The sequence below is a fragment of the Tasmannia lanceolata genome, unplaced genomic scaffold (assembly GCF_043159265.1).
Source record: "Tasmannia lanceolata isolate RefF3 unplaced genomic scaffold, GAP_Taslan_0.1 ptg000019l, whole genome shotgun sequence".
Taxonomy (NCBI): Eukaryota; Viridiplantae; Streptophyta; class Magnoliopsida; order Canellales; family Winteraceae; genus Tasmannia; species Tasmannia lanceolata.
In genome coordinates, this window is record NW_027518696.1 from 18,615,258 (window position 1) to 18,632,095 (window position 16,838).

The window sequence follows — 16,838 nt, forward strand, 5'->3', positions numbered from 1 at the left end:
CAAAAGCTCATAAGTGCATTTTTCTCTGATATTCTTCAAATAAAAAAGGTTATTAGTGTTATCATCTGTCTTCTCGTCGTAAGTTTGTTTCCCGGGATGTCAATTTCCATGAATATGTTCCTTTGTTTATTGCTTGTGGGTGCTTGTCTTCAAGGTGGAGAGTGTTTGTGAAGAAAGGACAAATTTTGATTCTATAGTTATTTTTCCTCTTTTTTCTATACTACTGTTTTGTCTTCAATACTAGAACTACTACTGTGCTACTAGTCTACATGGGAGAAATAATGCACCCACAAAAAAGTTGAAAGCTTACACTAGGAGGAAGTCAAAGGATAACCAATTATCACAAGATAATCGTGCGTTGGATTCAGGTACTACATTATTTCCTCCTCTTCTTGTCTATGTCTTCTTGTCTATGATTATGTTCCTATCATTGATGTTCTTTTTTTTTAAAAGCAACAGGTTTATATATATTATAAATGAAATCGAAAGTTACAGAAGATAGGGACCAGCGGTCCCTTGCATATTTACAGTCGTCAAGGATGCCAACAAACCAAAAAACAAAACCATTGTTGCTCCATCAGAGACCACCACTCCAAAACTCAAAAATTATCTCTAAAAGCACTATGCACCAGAACTCTGAGATAGTAAAAAATAAGAGCTTCTAAAAGAGACTCCCCTTAAGATGAGCACTTCTGTAAATCCAATAGGAGCCCAACAATCTCAGAGGCGAATACCTCCTCGTCAAGGCCGATGCCGAGAGTTCCTCATCAGATGGTTCTTTCTCTCCTGTTGCTCTCTTCCTGATAATCATAGCCTCTAACTTTTGGATCCCTACCTCCTTATCTTCCTCCCACCGAAGACGTCTTGAGGTCTTTTCCTCCTCCATCACCTTGATAAAGAAAGGATGCTTGTGCATGGGAGAGTGAGTTTATTTCACGTTACGCGATCTAGTCAAACTAAAAAATACTTCCGGCCTTCTGTTAGCGGCCTCTTTAAATAACTTCCATTGTCATTTTAGAAAGTCCCTAATAACTTCTCTATGTGTGGCCGATTGTTTAGAGGCTAATTCCTCATTATATACCATCTCTTTCATCTTTTTTAAAGAGTCCTCCATCTCTGATAAGTCCACCGTCTGTTTTCTCTTCCGGCCTAGAACCAAGGGGCTCGAAGAAGCAGGGCAAGATGAGGACGAAGCGTTCTGGTTTTCCATCTTGTTCTGAAAGATCCTCCGCTCAGATATATTAGAAGGAAAGCGAAGGCGCAAGAAGGAGCTATTCTTACTATAAACCGCCTTGGAAGGGTTACTGATTTTAAGCCAGGTATCCAATCTCGCATTTAATGTGGTGTTCAAAGATATCATGTTAGCATAAATGAGCATTAATTGCACCGTAGTCGCCATTTCCAATCCTCCCATTACAAGTAACCTTTACGGCTTCCCACAATATATTAAGGTCCCGAAAAATGAATACTTTAATCATAAGTCAAAAATTCATTGGGGGTTTCGTCCAGAGCAAGTATTTCGATCAAGCCTCTCATTAAATGAAGGTAATCATTCCTCCAATTGCCATCGTCGTTGTAGTACCCATATCAGATAAAAGATATTACCTTTTCCATTCATTATCCCCTATACCCAAACCAAGACTTGGGAAACCCCCTCATCCACAAGCTACACATACTTTGGGAAGCGAGGAGGTTCCAACAAGGCTCGTATTGTTTACCTTTAAAATTTCAACCCCTTCTTATGTGAGTTTCAAGGGGGTGCTTGTTTTGTCCATGAATGATCTTCCACAAGATGCCCCCCCCCCCCCCCAGCGGGATCAGATTTATCCATTCTGCAACCTTGTTTCCCTGGGCATACATTTTTCGGCTTTCGAGGTTCCGGGCGGGCTCTCTGGATGGGTAAGCGAGAAATTCCTGGCCTAAAGGTTTTCAGATCTTTCCTTAGCTTCACAAGTCTATTCTTCCATATCCTTTGGCGCAAGGATCTGACAAACCTAGAAGGATATTTATGACAATGCCCCTTCATGCTGGACCCTCTCTTAGTAGGATCTGATAACGTGGGGAGGGGGAAACTAAACTAGGGAGGTTTGAGACTTCCGAGGCCCTGACGTGATTCAGAGGAAGGGACAAAAAGGAGGGAGACAACATACCCTGCATATGACCTGGCGCATCCGTGAGATGATGAAGATTCAAATTTGAATTTGAGGGCCCCATAAGGTCAACAATCTCCTTACCCTGGATTTCCGAGGAGAGAGAAGGCATCGTCCCCCGCACCGCCGGTAGCTGCTCCAAAATCTGATTATTCCGAATTACAACTCCCACAGTGTAACACTGGCCCAAAACTCGAATCTGAATAAAGGGCGGAGGTGACTTCCACCACGGAACAAGAATTTTAGCAGATACGAATGCCATACAGTTATTATGGTCCCCTTCCATTTTCACTTCCAAGACTCGACCAAATAAATTACCTAATGCTTCAACTGTTGATAGGGCCCAAACATGAAGGGGGATGTCATAGAAGTTAACCCATAGCGCCTCCACACCTTGAGCATACTATGTGCTCCAGGTGGAGAGGGAAATCAAATGACTGTCCCACGCCTCTGATCCTTTGGCCAGGATCACGGCGGCTTCCTCCTCCGATTCAAACATAAACAAAACTTCATTCCTTGATAAATCACAAGGACAAGAAAGAGGGGGGATATTCCAAGATCTCTTAGCCCACTGCCAAAGGTCATCAAGGGATCTAGACGTATTCTGCTTCCTCCCGATGAGGCATCTTTTGAGAGTATTCAGTCTCGTTTCTACCTCCTTGCCCGAGATGATTACGGATGAGTTACCCCCCTCAACCAGAGAGGAGATCATCCCCGAATCAGGCCATCGGTCAGCTTCTTTACTAGCATTATCCAACGAGTTTTCCGGGTTTTTCTTTTTCTCACCATAGATAGTACCCTCCAATCTAACCAAATGGCACCTCCGGCATTTGTTCCTCCATCTGAAGTTGAGATAATTATAGGATGAGCAACTCCAATCCCCGGATTTCCAAAGTAATTCCTCCTTGCTTCTTTTCCTTGACCCCCTTCGAGGATATGGGGCAGTAACTCCAGGTAGGAGATCGCGATGGTTTTGCTTACACCATCGACAGCAACGTCGCCATTTGAAGTTCCAGTAGGCACAAGCTAAGCAAAATCAATCCGCCTCCGGCATTTTCCTCCTCTCCTTAGCTTCAATCTTTCATTCACCTTATCATTGATGTTCTCAATGATAGTGATCTTCCCATTGTCGGTCGTAAAGGTAAGGACACATACGCAACATCCCATTGCTGAGTTCGTTTCTTATCAATCATTATCCCCATCTCACCATTGCTTTGTAGCCTCCATTTCCTCTGTTTTTCTACCTTCCAGAGTTTCAAATGCCTTCTCAACCCCAGTGGAAGGAAGCAACATGTGAGAATATGCGAGCGTTAGCGAAAAATGGGACTTTGGAATTGGTGGATCTTCCTTGTGGCGAATAGTTGGTTAGATGTAAATGGGCATACCCTGTGAGATACAAGCCAGATGGACTTGTAGAGAGATACAAAGCTTCATTGGCTGCCAAGGGTTATACACAAATGTATGGTATTGGCTATCAGGAGGCATTTCGCACCAGTATCGAAGTTGAATTCTATACAAGTTCTCCTACCTATGGCAACAAACCTCTCCGGACCCCTTATCAGTTGGAAGTAAAGAATGCATTTCTTCACAGGGACTTAGAGAAGGTTTATGTACGAGCATTTCCTAACTTCCAACTTCGTGATAGCAAAGGAAAAGTAAACAGGTTAAAGAAGGCTTTCTATGGTCTAAAGCAGTCACCTAGAGTATAATTTGAGAGCTTAACCTACAGCATGGTTTGAGAAAGGAGTAGGTTACTCTCAAAGCCAAGAGGAGTGCACGTTTGTACGACGTTCTCAGGGTAAAATTGAAGCACCCATAATATATGTGGATGACATTGTGGTAACTAGAGATGACGAGTTGACTTTAAAAGAGTATTTGGCCAAAGAATTTAAGGATCTGGGAAGGCTAAAGTATGTTATTGGGAATGAAGTTGCCCATTCATCTAAGGGCATCTTTATTTCTCAAAGAAAATGCATCCTATATCTTCTCAAGGAGACGGGCACTCTTTGCTCCAAGCATAGATCAATCGAACAGAATCGTAAGTTGAATGATGAGGACGGACTAAGATTGGTTAATGTAGGTCACTTTTAGAGGTTGACGGATCGACTTACCTATCTTCCCAACACTCAACCAGACATTGTGTGGGCTGTAAGTGCAATTAGTCAGTTCATGCATGCTCTCAAGACCCATCATTTTGAGGCTGCCCACAGAGTACTTCGATACTTGAAGTCATCTCTTAGAAACGGGACTTTGTTTGCTAGGCATGACCACGTGAAGATAGAAGCCTATAAAAATGCAAATGCAAATTGGGCAGGAATAGTTATGGACAGATGCTCTTCATCAGGCTATTATTCCTTTGTAGGAGGAAACCTTGTTACTTGGAGGTGGATCGGCATTTCATAAAGGAAAAGATGTAGGCTGGGCTGATTTGCACGGCTTTTGTTTTTCTTTCGGGGGGGGGGGGGGGGGGGGGGGGGGGGGTTGGCAGATGCAGATGCGCGTCAAAATTCTACCAAACATTGTCTACAAACAAAAATCGCTCATCGCGGACACCCCCGAGTCGACTCCCTTTCCCTTTGGCCGCGTTTTGCCCTACAGTGTCAATAAAAACTCCTTTGACCCTCCCGACTTTTGACCCCATCAACCGAGTTCTAAGCCGTGTCAACCCATTCTTGGTCGTGTACCAGCTGAATCGACAATGTTTTTCTTGCCAGCATTTTGACGCGCATCCGTATTTTTTTTATTTCTTTTAAGTTGAAAAAAGTATATTTATACTACGAGAATTACATTGGGGACCAGAGGTCCCAGCTTGCATTACATAGGATATCTGGTCAGAAGCGTACTCCTGAACCATAAAGTAGAACAAAACTAGACCATCTACTTACACTTCCATCGTAATAAAGCTAACTATTCAGTCCTTCCAATGATTTACACTGCAAAAAGCCATCTAAATAAACAAACCAACAAGCTTCCCAACAAACCATCAATCATTCCATCATAGCACCAGACTCCACGAGGACAAGAATGATCTCAACAAAAAGATGCCACCAAAAGCGAAAGACCAAGGTCTCTCAAGCTGATGGGGATCTACTTCGTTCCATATGCCCCACTGCTTCCATGATCAAATCAATGCCTCAATAAGCGAAGGCCAAAGTCTTTGAAGCTTGGTGAAGATCTACCTCATTTCATTCACTCTCATACTTCCTCTGGAGAATTTCTAATGAAGCAACTCAAACAGTCATTTCACCTAAGAGACAACCATTGTAAAATGCCTCAATATGCGAAAGACAAAAAGTCTCTCAAGCTTAACGAGGATCTTCATCGTTTAATTCGTTCCCATGATCTCTCCTGGAGAATTTTAATAAACCCATTAAACAGACAACCCACCAACGAAACAACCGCCCACCCATAATCCTTTGACCCATCACCAACAAACCTCGCCCGAACACCCAGAGACTACAGCCCTCCTAACAACATATCCTGCTGAGAAAAATTAATAATGAAACCGAGATTGTCTCCCATCTAAGCTCTAGATCCACACCTTTAACCGCTAACAACAGTCAACAGCTAGAGTCTTAATGCAACAGACTCAAATCATCCACTAATTGTTAGTAGCAGATCTTGTTATCATACCAAAATTTCCACCTAAGACTGAAGAAAATAACAGAAAAGAAATGACCTTAAAGCAAAATCCCTAAACACAAACTATATACAGAAGGAGGACTGGACAAATACTTCTTTAGAGCATTCAACTCTCACCCCCCCCCCCCTCTTCTCCATCCACTTTTTCTTTTTTCCTTTTTCTCCCTCCGGTCCCTTTCTTCCATACCAAGGAACATCTTTGTCGCAACTAAGTTTTCGTCATAACCAATCCCAAACACATCACCGATTGACAGCAACTCATCAAACTCATCTGACTCAACCTCCTCCTCCTTTTTTGAAATTCTTGCCTCTTCTGAGTTCACCTCAACCTCCTCCCTTTAGACTCTTCCTCCTGAGCAAGACGCGTACGAACCAACTGACTAACCTCCTCGCATATTTCTTTTACATTTCGCTTTCTAGTCAACCTAAAAATTCCTCCGCATTCTCCCTTGCGTTTTTTTTGAATTGTTTCCACTCCTGCTTCAAGATAGCCATTGATTTTTCTCTGGGAGTCGGACAATCTGCAGGCCTTCTATTCATTGCAGACCATGGTCTTTTTTGGTCTTGCAGCCTCTACTCCTTCCAGAGAGACTACTTTTCCTTTCCTTTTCCTATCTCTTACTTCTCCATCCCCAGACGTAGAGGAGTCACTTGGTTTGTCGTAATTTTCCAACATTCTCTGGTTTTCTGAAACTAGGGTTTTTTTCTTCTCCTCCTCCCTTGCAAAATGACCCTGAAGCTTCCTTTTAAAAAAAGGAAGGCCGCCTCTCGTAGCTAATAAATGTTTCTCGATTTTCTAGCCCCTAAGCATGGAGCTAGCTTTTCCAACACGGAGGCTTTCTGCTTCCTCTTAGGTTTGACATGCTTCCTTAGAGATCGATCTCTATCGGTTAGCGCTATTTTTTTTATTTTCCAACATCCCTTTTGTAGCCATCATTGACACTATTTTTTAATTGCCTTGATAACGACGCTTCCGCCGACTGCAAGTCTATTCCGTCAACCACACGATTTCAATTGACCTCCCCCCGAAAGCCAAGTGTCCTCGTATTCAATGTACTCTGAACATTTTCCTACCCACGCAGTCCTTTCCTACCTCGAGATGTCAACTTCCTTACTCCTGCCCACCTGACTTTCTTTTTTGCGAGCGATTCAAATTCCAAAGAGGCTTCAAGCAACGGCTCTCTGTCCTTTGGATTACTCCTAGCAGGATTTTTTTTTCCTTCACTTTCAGGGCAAGATTTCCCCGCGCATCGGATCACCTTAGTTCTGATAGCCAGAATCCTCAAGGGAGATTGGTTTTTCCTTAGCTTTAACCTCTGTCGCGTTCTGTCAGTTCCGGTTAATGAGTGCTTCTTTAGCCCCTGCTTTAACTCCCACTAAATAGAAGTTGGACTCCACCTTAAGGCTTATAAAAGGCACCAGACATTTCCACATAGAAGTGAAAACTGTAGCAGAAACGAAGGCCATACAGTGATCGTGATGCCCATAAGTTGGACCTTGAGAACCTGCCCAAAATACTCCACCAGAGCCGCCACTGTAGAGGATGTCAATGCATAAAGAGGGATATCATAAAATCTAAACCAGATAGACCTTGCACCATTCTTAAACGCGGGGAACCAAGGCTAGAGCGAGAGGAGATACCCGCCCAGAGCATCACGTCCCCTACACAGGTTGAAGAAGCTTGTGGTTCTGAATCAAAACTGAAAAGTATCATGGTAGGGCTCAGAATAAAGGGTTTCTTTAACTGAGGTAGACCCCATAATCTTTTAGCCCATGCCCAGACCTCTTCTAGGAGCCATGAACTATTTTTCATACATCCCAGAAAGCAACTTCTGAGGGCCAACCTGCGGTCAACAACCTGTTCCGACGGTACTTCAATCTCTAGAAATCTTTTAGTCTCAGATTCCAGAGTGAAATCGGCCTTATCTACTCTGGGGAGCCAGCCCCTTGCAAAATCTATTGCCTTTTTTGATAGCGAGCATTTCCTGCAATGGCTACGCATCCCAAAATTATAGTATCCGCAATCAAAGCATTTCCAGTCACTTTCAACCTTGGTGGGGGATGTGCCTCCTGAATCCTTCCATTCTTCTTCCAAGGTTTCTCCTCAATCCGGAATCAGGCCTTCTAAAGAAAGCATCTCCCTCCTCTAATCTCCCAGAAGTTCTAGGATAAGACCTTGGGGGGACCAATGGGATCCAATATCACTTCTTCCTTGTCCTAATAGGATCAAGGATCTTCTGCAACAAACCTTGTGCAATCCCAACGATTGGAAAGCCTCTTGAGCTGAATATCCAGATTCAACAATATCTAAATAAGTCTCCTTTAAATTTTCAAGCCAAAAGCCACAACTACACCCACACCCAAGGGATCACCTAAGCCAAGATCCCCACGGGGAGAAGCCTCGGCGACGACCACAATAATCTCTTATGGTCATTGCACTATTCACAGCCACTTCTCCAGCATAACCGAGAGTGCTACGCGCATCCACATTTTTAAACATTGTTTTCAACTATCAGCTCCATAATACGCCACCCTCAACACCTCCTCCCTCAATATTGAGCAACAATATCTCCGGGACTTTACACATCCTAGCAAACATTGTCTACAAACAAAAATCCTCGGTCCTAGCAGACATCATTACTTACGAATATCACCCCATTCATTTCTCACAAGTTCACAACGGTACTCCAGACAAACAAATTCGACAGTCATTAATCCAAGATTCCTTCTGGAGTTTCAATTTCAATCCATGTAGGTACTCGAGAAAGATACAAAGTCACCAGGAAAAAGTCCTTCTCTTTCTCTCAAACTCTTTAAAATTATGGGACTTTATGGGTGTCGTTTGCTGGATAAGAAGGCAGTTTGTATGGCCTCTCTTCTCTAAGACATTTACGGTTCTTGGTACAGTTACTTATCCCACACCCGCAGAGATGACAATGTTGCAGCCCATTTGGATGGCAAGAAGAGAAAATAAAATAAGGTTTTGATTTTATTAACAATGTTCTCCAGATGTCAACCTGGCAATGCAATCTGTCACAAAATAGAAAATCCTAGTTACATAATACAATAGGTCTCATTTTACTATTTCAGACTTTCCTCCTTTAATTAACACCTTAATTTAACGACACTTATATATTGACCTCAATATGTATACCATCAAAATTTAGACAGTCTGCTCCTACGAGCGCCATAAGACTAGATCTAACCATAGAAAATACAGCCCATATACTAGAAATACAAGATCTAGGTCATGAGTTATTCTCTCTAAACTGGGATTGTTAACTTAAAAGGGAGTACGTTTCACAGAGAATAGTAGATTACTGGACCTGTAAAGGTACAACTTAGTATGCAGTCAAGAAGGATCTTCATAGTTATGACTGTAGGGAGACTCCAATTTCTAATCGAGTACTGATGCATATCAAGCTTCTTAGAATGTCTTGGAAACTTCTAAATTCCTTATTTTGGTATAATATGTATCTTGAGAATTAAATTTTAATAACAGGTACAATTATCTGTAACATTGGATCCTCGTTGGCATATTAATCAGAATTCACTTTACATTAATGCAGGCTCTGTGACTTGCACGAAAATACAAAAAATGTTGCAAAATTATGCCAAACAGTAGGTTAATTCTAAGATCATAAAGCTTGTATTGGATGAAATTAATCACGCAAAAGAACATAAGAATACCTTCAATTGATTCCAACAGTCCCAAAAGTACTCTAGAAACTTGACTTCCAAAATATCCAACCTATACAGATCATTCAAGGAAAAGCATTACAAACACAACAAATGCAAAGCCTTCAGTACAAAAGGCCAAACCAGTCAAGAACTAATTAATGACATTTCCGGGCAACTAACACATAAAGGGCAGCAAATTACAATTTCCATTATAGCAAAACTAGGAGGCTACAAATCATAAATTCATGTCAGTTATCTGCTATGATTTGTGGACACGGACACGGGTGTTGCGTGTCGACACTGACACGGAGTGTCGGACACGGCAAGCCCCCAAAATTTAGAAAAGGGGACATGGCTAAAATCGAAATTATATATAATTGTTAGAATAAGTATTCAAGCATAGGGTTATTCCCGTAATTGTACACTTTGCTTCTCTTATATAAATACTTAAGTGAGGAGGAGTTCTACCCTAACTCCCTATTCTCTTTCTCTAATCTCTCCCAACATGGTATCAGAGCCATAGGGTTTGCGATCCTAGGGACCGCCATTGACCTCCATCTTCTCCATCACCTTCACTCCGCCGCCACCCTCTCTTCTCGGATCCCCCACCCGTCATCACCTTCCTCCCAACCCACGTCTTACCCCACGGCAATCCCCGCCCAATCCAGCCCCGCACGGGACTCCCCCACCCCCCCCCCCCCCTCTCTTGCCCTCACGGCAATCCCCCCTGGCACTCCCCAGCCACCCTCGCCCCCACACCCCCCACGCCGTGGCACTCCACCACCCCCTTTGCCCTCACGGCATACCACCCACCCAGCCCCCCGCGGCACTCCACCCCCCCTGCCCTTATGGCATACCCTGCTCTCCCCCCTCCCCCGCGGCACTACGCACCCCCCCCCCTTGCCTCCTCGGCAATACCCAGACCCCCTGCGCTCACGATATATCCACCCCCTTCCTGCCCACCCACGACAGTAGGGGTGCAACTCGGGCGGGTTGGGTCTGGTTGAGGCAATCTGAGGAGCCCATTTTTCCGACCCAACCCGAGGAACAATTTCCCCAACCCGACCCGACCCGACCCGATTTCCATATTGAATCGTGTTTAGACCATCTAAATATGTTGGCTCCACTAGAACTTCTGCTACCAATATTTTTCCTGAGAAAATATGCACGGATGTCATATAATTAATCTAATTAAGACACTAATGGATCCAATATAATAGAAAGTCAGAAATGAAGAGTCAATGATATAGTGATGCACTAGTTTCTAGTTAAGACACTAATGGATTCAATATAGAAAGTCAGAAATTAGGTGATAAATGTACATTTAACACTACTGAGAGTGCAAGTGTCATTCTGTAATTTAAAATTTTAGAAATAGTACATAGGTCACTGTGTGTGTATAAAACTATAAATATATAATGCACCAAGTATCAACTACTATGAAGCTTACTTGTCCATCTTGCATCGCCTTCTCAATCTCAACAGTGACGAAATATCCTTCTTGTTCAAATTTCACATTGAGTCGGGTCGGGTTGCCGATACCCCAACCCGACCCCAACCCAATTTTCAGTCAGGTTATAAAATTCCCAGCCCGCAACCCAACCCAACCCGAAAAAATTCAACCTAACCCACAAAAAAATCGGGTTGAACCCGACCCAAGCTGCACCCCTACGCGACAGTCCTCCACCCCCCCCCCCCCCAGGGGTGCAACTTGGGTCGGGTTCAACCCAATTTTTGGGCGGGTTAGGTTGAATTTTTTCAGGTTGGGTTGGGTTGCAGGTTGGGAATTTATAACCCGACTAAAAATCGAGTTAGGTCGGGTTGGGGTATCGACAACCCAACCCGACTCAGTGTGAGATTTAAACAGGAAGGATATTTCATCACTGTTTATATTGAGAAGGCGATGCAAGATGGACAAGTAAGCTTCATAATAGTTGATGCCTGGTGCATTATATATTTATACACGCACACTGACCCATGTACTGTTTCTAAAATTTTAAATTACAAAATGCCACTTCCACTCTCAGTAGTGTTAAATCTACATTTATCACCTAATTTCTGACTTTCTATTTGGATCCATTAATGTCTTAACTAGAAACTAGTGCATCACTATATCATTGACCCTTCATTTCTAACTTTCTATTATATCAGATCCAATAATGTCTTAATTAGATTAATTATATGACATTCGTGCACATTTTCTCAAGAAAAATACTGGTAGCAGAAGTACAAGTGGGGCCAACATATTTAGATGGTCTAAACACGATTCAATATGGAAATTGGGTCAGATCTGATTGGGTTGGGTTGAAGAAATTGTTCCTCGGGTTGGGTCAGGTTGAACCCTGCCAGGTTGGAACTTGGGTTGGGTCGCGTTGGGTTGGAAAAATGGGTCCCTCGGGTTGGGACGCGTTGGCCTCAACCTGACCCAACCCGCCCGAGTTGCACCCCTACCTTCTCCCCTTCTCGCGACACCACTCCTACCCACTCGCTGTCCCGCGACCATCTCCCGCCCCCAGCCCCCGCAGAACATCTTCACTCCTCCCACCCTATTTTGAAGCCCCCTAATTTTTTGAAACCATAACCCTAGTTCGCTAACGACCCTTACGTGCTGATTTCTCTTCGTCCCTTTTGATCTATTCTTCGCGGCTTCGTATCTTCTTCCCGATGGCTCCCTCTCTATCCTTGTCTCTTGTCTGCGGCGCTGCGATATGAGCCACCGTAGTGTCTAGTTGGTCTCTTCATCTCTCTTTTCCCATCTGTGTGCTCGATTGTTGTGGGTGTTTTTCTCTTTGTCATTTCTTGTCATTATGGAGCCAGTTGTCATTGTGGATCCCTCTCTTGCCACGACCACTGAGGTCCGTGCCCCACACCCCACTTCGGCTACTTCCTCATCTCTTTGGCACCTGTGGAGGGATCTTACCCATAGTTGACTACTGCCAAGCTTGATGGGACCAACTATTCATCATGGAAAGTTGTGGTTGAGACATATCTCTTTCAACGAGGCAAGGTCAGCTTTCTTCGTCAGGATCCTCCCGCGTCTAAGGATCCTACCTACTCTCGTTGGGAGCAGGAGGCGCCCTGATTCGTACTCTTCTTTGGCAGAGCATGACACTGTCTATTTCTTCTACCATGATCCTTCTACCGACCGCGAAGCAGATCTGGGATCACACTGCTTTGATGTATTCTGGGGTAGAGAACCTCACGCGTATTTGTGCCACGTATTCTGAGTGGATCGGCAGCGTCGTGGCGGTATGCCCCTTGAGGCTCATTATGGGCAATTTGTCTCTCTGTGTCAGCAGCTTGACATATTCATGACTCTTACTTCTGACATTACCATTCTTCGCCGACAACGGGATCAGATTCATGTGGTTCACTATCTTGACGACAACCTAGGCTCTGAGTTCACTCATCTACGTTATCAGATTCTTGGATCGGGCAGCATTCCATCACTGACTGAGGTATACTCACGTGCCCAGCAGTGCCTTGGCTAGTCGCCATCGAGGCTTCCTGGTGATAGTTCTGCTCTTGCTACCTACGATGGTGGTAGTCGCTCTGTTCGTGGTGGTAGTTCATTTCCTCGAGGCCGCGGCCGTGGTGGTGGGTGAGTTGGAGGTAGACGTGGTCGTCCTTATTGTACTCATTGTCAGCGTGATGGCCATCAGATTGAGATCTGCTACACTCTTCATCCTCAGCTTCGTCAGTCTCGCTCAGCACATCTCACGACAGCTAGCTCTTCCGAGGCACCTCTTCCTCTGTCTAGTGTCGACCCTGCACCTATTGATGATTCCTTCAATTTTACTAGGGCGGATTATGAGGAGTGACAGAGATTTCGTCTGAGTACTCGCCCTCCCACTGCATGATTTGCTCAGCCAGGTAGTTCACCCATGACCCTACTCTCCAGCTCCGGGTCCTGGATTATTGACTCAGGAGCCTCAAATCACATGATTGTTAACTCATCTTAGCTCTCATCTTTTCGCTCTTTTCCATCTGATTATCAGACCATTACCCTGGCTGATGGGTCTACTACTCCCATCACTGGTATTGGCATTGTGTGTCCCTCTCCTAGTATTCCATTGTCTTCTATATTATGTGTTTCAAAGCCACCTTTAGTTTACTTTCTGTTAGTCAGCTCACGAAAAATCTTCAGTGCACCATTTCATTTTACCCTTCTTATTGGTTGTTTCAGGATCTATCAACTGGGAAGACGATTGGATCGGGTCGTGAGGTAGATGGCCTCTATCGCCTTGACTGTCGACCTTCTCCTACTGTTTTGCATGGTTCTGTGGATGCCTTCCAGTGCCACTGTCGTCTTGGCCACCCATCACTTTAGCGGCTCTAGCAGACTTCTCTCGTTCCTGCTTCTATTTCATCATTCCAGTGCGAGTCTTGTGAAGTCGGGAAGCACCACCGGCTGTCCTTTCCTTCCCAAGTCGTTAGTCGAGTTGCTCGTCCTTTTTATTTAGTTCATTCTGATGTATGGGGACCATCTAGAGTTGCGTCTAATAATGGATTCAAGTACTTTATTGTTTTTATTGATGATTATTCATGTATGACATGGGTGTATTTGCTTAAGGACCGTTCTCGGGTCTTTTCTACTTTTCAAGCTTTTCATGCTGAAATAAAGAATCATTTTAGTTGCAACATTAATGTCTCCATACTGATAATGCTCGGGAGTTTTTATTTGGAACTCATGGTTTTCAAGATTACCTTTGGTCTCATGGGATTCTGCACCAATCCTCTTGTGCCTACAGTTCTCAGCGGAATGATGTGGCAGAGAGGAAATTACATTATTCACTAGAGGTGGCTCGCACCTTACTCTTTCAAATGGGGGTTCCTAAATCTTTTTGGAGTGACGCTATTTTGACGTCTTGCTTTCTTGCGAATCGCCTCCTGTCACCTGTCCTTCGTGGTGACTCAGGCTTTCAGGTTTTATATCCTCAGCAGAAGCCATTCCCTCTCACTCCTCGTGTCTTTGGGTGTGTCTATTTTGTTCATCATTTAGGTCTTGGTCGGGACAAACTCGACCCTCGGTCGGAACGTTCTGTTTTTCTGAGTTACTCTAGTACTCAGAAAGGCTATTGTTGTTATAGTCCCCATCTTCATCGGTGGTTTATGTCGACCGATGTTACATTCTTTTGAGTCTAAGCCCTTTTTCAGTCTTTCGTCTGCACCCAGCTCCACTCTTATGGAGCGCGAGATTTCAGTTTCTCTTCCTCTACTTCCTAACTCAGTTTCGGACCCAGTTACACCATCTGTGCCTCCTGTTGTTCCAGTTGATTCTTCTTCGGCCCCATCGGCTCCACCGGCTGCTACAAAGCAATATCAGAGGCGTCCGCGCACAGATGGTCTCCCACCTACTCGACTCGCCACATCGTCTTCGCAGGCAGAGATCCCAGTCTCGTCCACATAGGTATCTTCACTTCCGTCTCCTGTAGTTACTTCTTACTCTCCTATTGCTTCTTGTACTAGGTCTCACTCCACTGCACATCCTATTTCTAATTTTGTCTCCTATGATCGTCTAACTCCTACTTTCAAAAGTTTTGTCTCCTCTCTGTCTTCTATTGTGTTACCGCAGTTAGTGGCTGAGGCTCATGCTCACCTAGGATGGCGCGCTGCCATGGATCTTGAGATTGGTGCTCTACATACGAACCAGAAATGGGACCTGGTTCCTCTACCTTCTGGTGCCAGGCCTGTTGGTTGTGGATGAGTATTCTTTATCAAATTTTTCCAGATGGTACTGGTGAGACTGAAAGCGTGCTTAGTGGCTAAAGGGTATACTCAGACATTTGGGGTCGATTACAAATGGAAATTCTCTCCAGTTGCAAAGATACCTTTCTATACGTGTTCTTTTATCCCTCGCAGTTAATCATGACAGGGACCTTCATCAATTAGATGTGAAGAATGCCTTCTTATATGGCGACCTCCATGAGGAGGTTTATATGGAACAACCTCCAGGGTATGTTGCTCAAGGAGAGACATCCTCCTCTGTCTGTCACCTGAGGAAATCTCTTTATGGGTTAAAACAGTCTCCTCGAGCATGGTTTTGGAGATTTAGTGAGGCCATTATGAGGTTCGCCCTGAGACAGTGCATTATAGATCATTCGGTATTCAGTCATCAGTCCTCAGTTGGTTGCATTCTATTGATTGAATATGTTGACGACATCATCATCATAGGTAATAATTCAAGGGGAATACAGAAGCTGAAGACCTTCTTACAACAAGAGTTTGCTACAAAGGATTTGGGACGCCTCAGATATTTTGGGATAGAGGTGGCATATTCCTCTCGTGGCTTGTCTCTATCACAGAGGAAGTATGTTTTGGACTTATTGGAGGAGACATGGAATCTAGGAGTAAAACCTGTATCTATGCCTATGGATCCCAGTATAAACTAGTTCCAGAAGAAGGGGACCTGTTAGAAGACCCTGGCAGGTATAGACTGGTGGGTAAGCTCATATACCATACAGTTACTCTCCCTGACATATCTTATGTTGTAGGGGTAGTCAATCAAAACATGAGCTCCCCACGTACCTCACACTGGATTGCAGTGGTTCAGATTCGTATTTACCTGAAGGGTGCACTGGGAAAGGGCCTATTATTCAAGAGACATGGTCATATGGGAATTGAGGGATTCTCCGATGTTGATTGGGTTGGGTCTCTTGCAGACAGAGATCAACCACCGAGGATTGTACCTTTGTAGGAGGTAACCTGGTATCATGGAAAAGCAAGAAGCAGGATGTCATTGCAAAGTCAAGTGCTGAGGCAGAATATAGAGCGATGGCACACACGAGTACAGAGATTATTTGGTTGAGATCACTTTTGTCTGAGATTGGTATCGTATCTTCTTCGCCTTCATAGTTATATTGTGACAACAAGGCAGCCATCTACATTGCGACAAATCCAGTCTTTCATGAGCGCACCAAGCACATTGAAGTCGATTGTCATTTCATTCGTTAGAGGATTCAGAAGGGAGAGATATGTAGTGTATTCACTCGTTCTGCAGATCAATTGGCGGATATGTTCACAAAGTCATTGAGTAAAGCCAAGTTGAGCGATATCTGTAACAAGCTAGGAATGTATAATTTATACATTTCAGCTTGAGGGGGAGTGTTAAATAAGTATTAGAGCATAGAGTTATTCCTGTAATTGTACACTTTGCTTCTCTTATATAAACAATTAAGTGAGGAGGAGTTCTACGCTAACTCACTATTCTCTTTCTCTAATCTCTCACAACAATAATCATAATTTGTCGATATGGATTCGTATGCCGAGTTTCGTCATGGATATGAGTTGCCCGACATGGCAATATCTAAAAATCTAGAAACGGTGACACATACATACACATAAAATTATTAATTATTACACAAA

At 43.9% G+C, this 16,838-nt stretch overlaps 1 protein-coding gene across 3 annotated transcripts in view; it reads right to left on the reverse strand.

Moving 5' to 3' along the window:
• Positions 1-16,838, reverse strand: part of DFC (DHFS-FPGS homolog C) — a 123,344-nt gene that overhangs the window by 69,581 nt on the left and 36,925 nt on the right. For all 3 annotated transcript variants that reach the window (XM_077363314.1, XM_077363315.1, XM_077363313.1), the window contains exon 5: positions 9,483-9,543. In XM_077363314.1, coding sequence (XP_077219429.1) covers positions 9,483-9,543 — 61 coding nt within the window. The remainder of the gene's footprint in view (positions 1-9,482; positions 9,544-16,838) is intronic.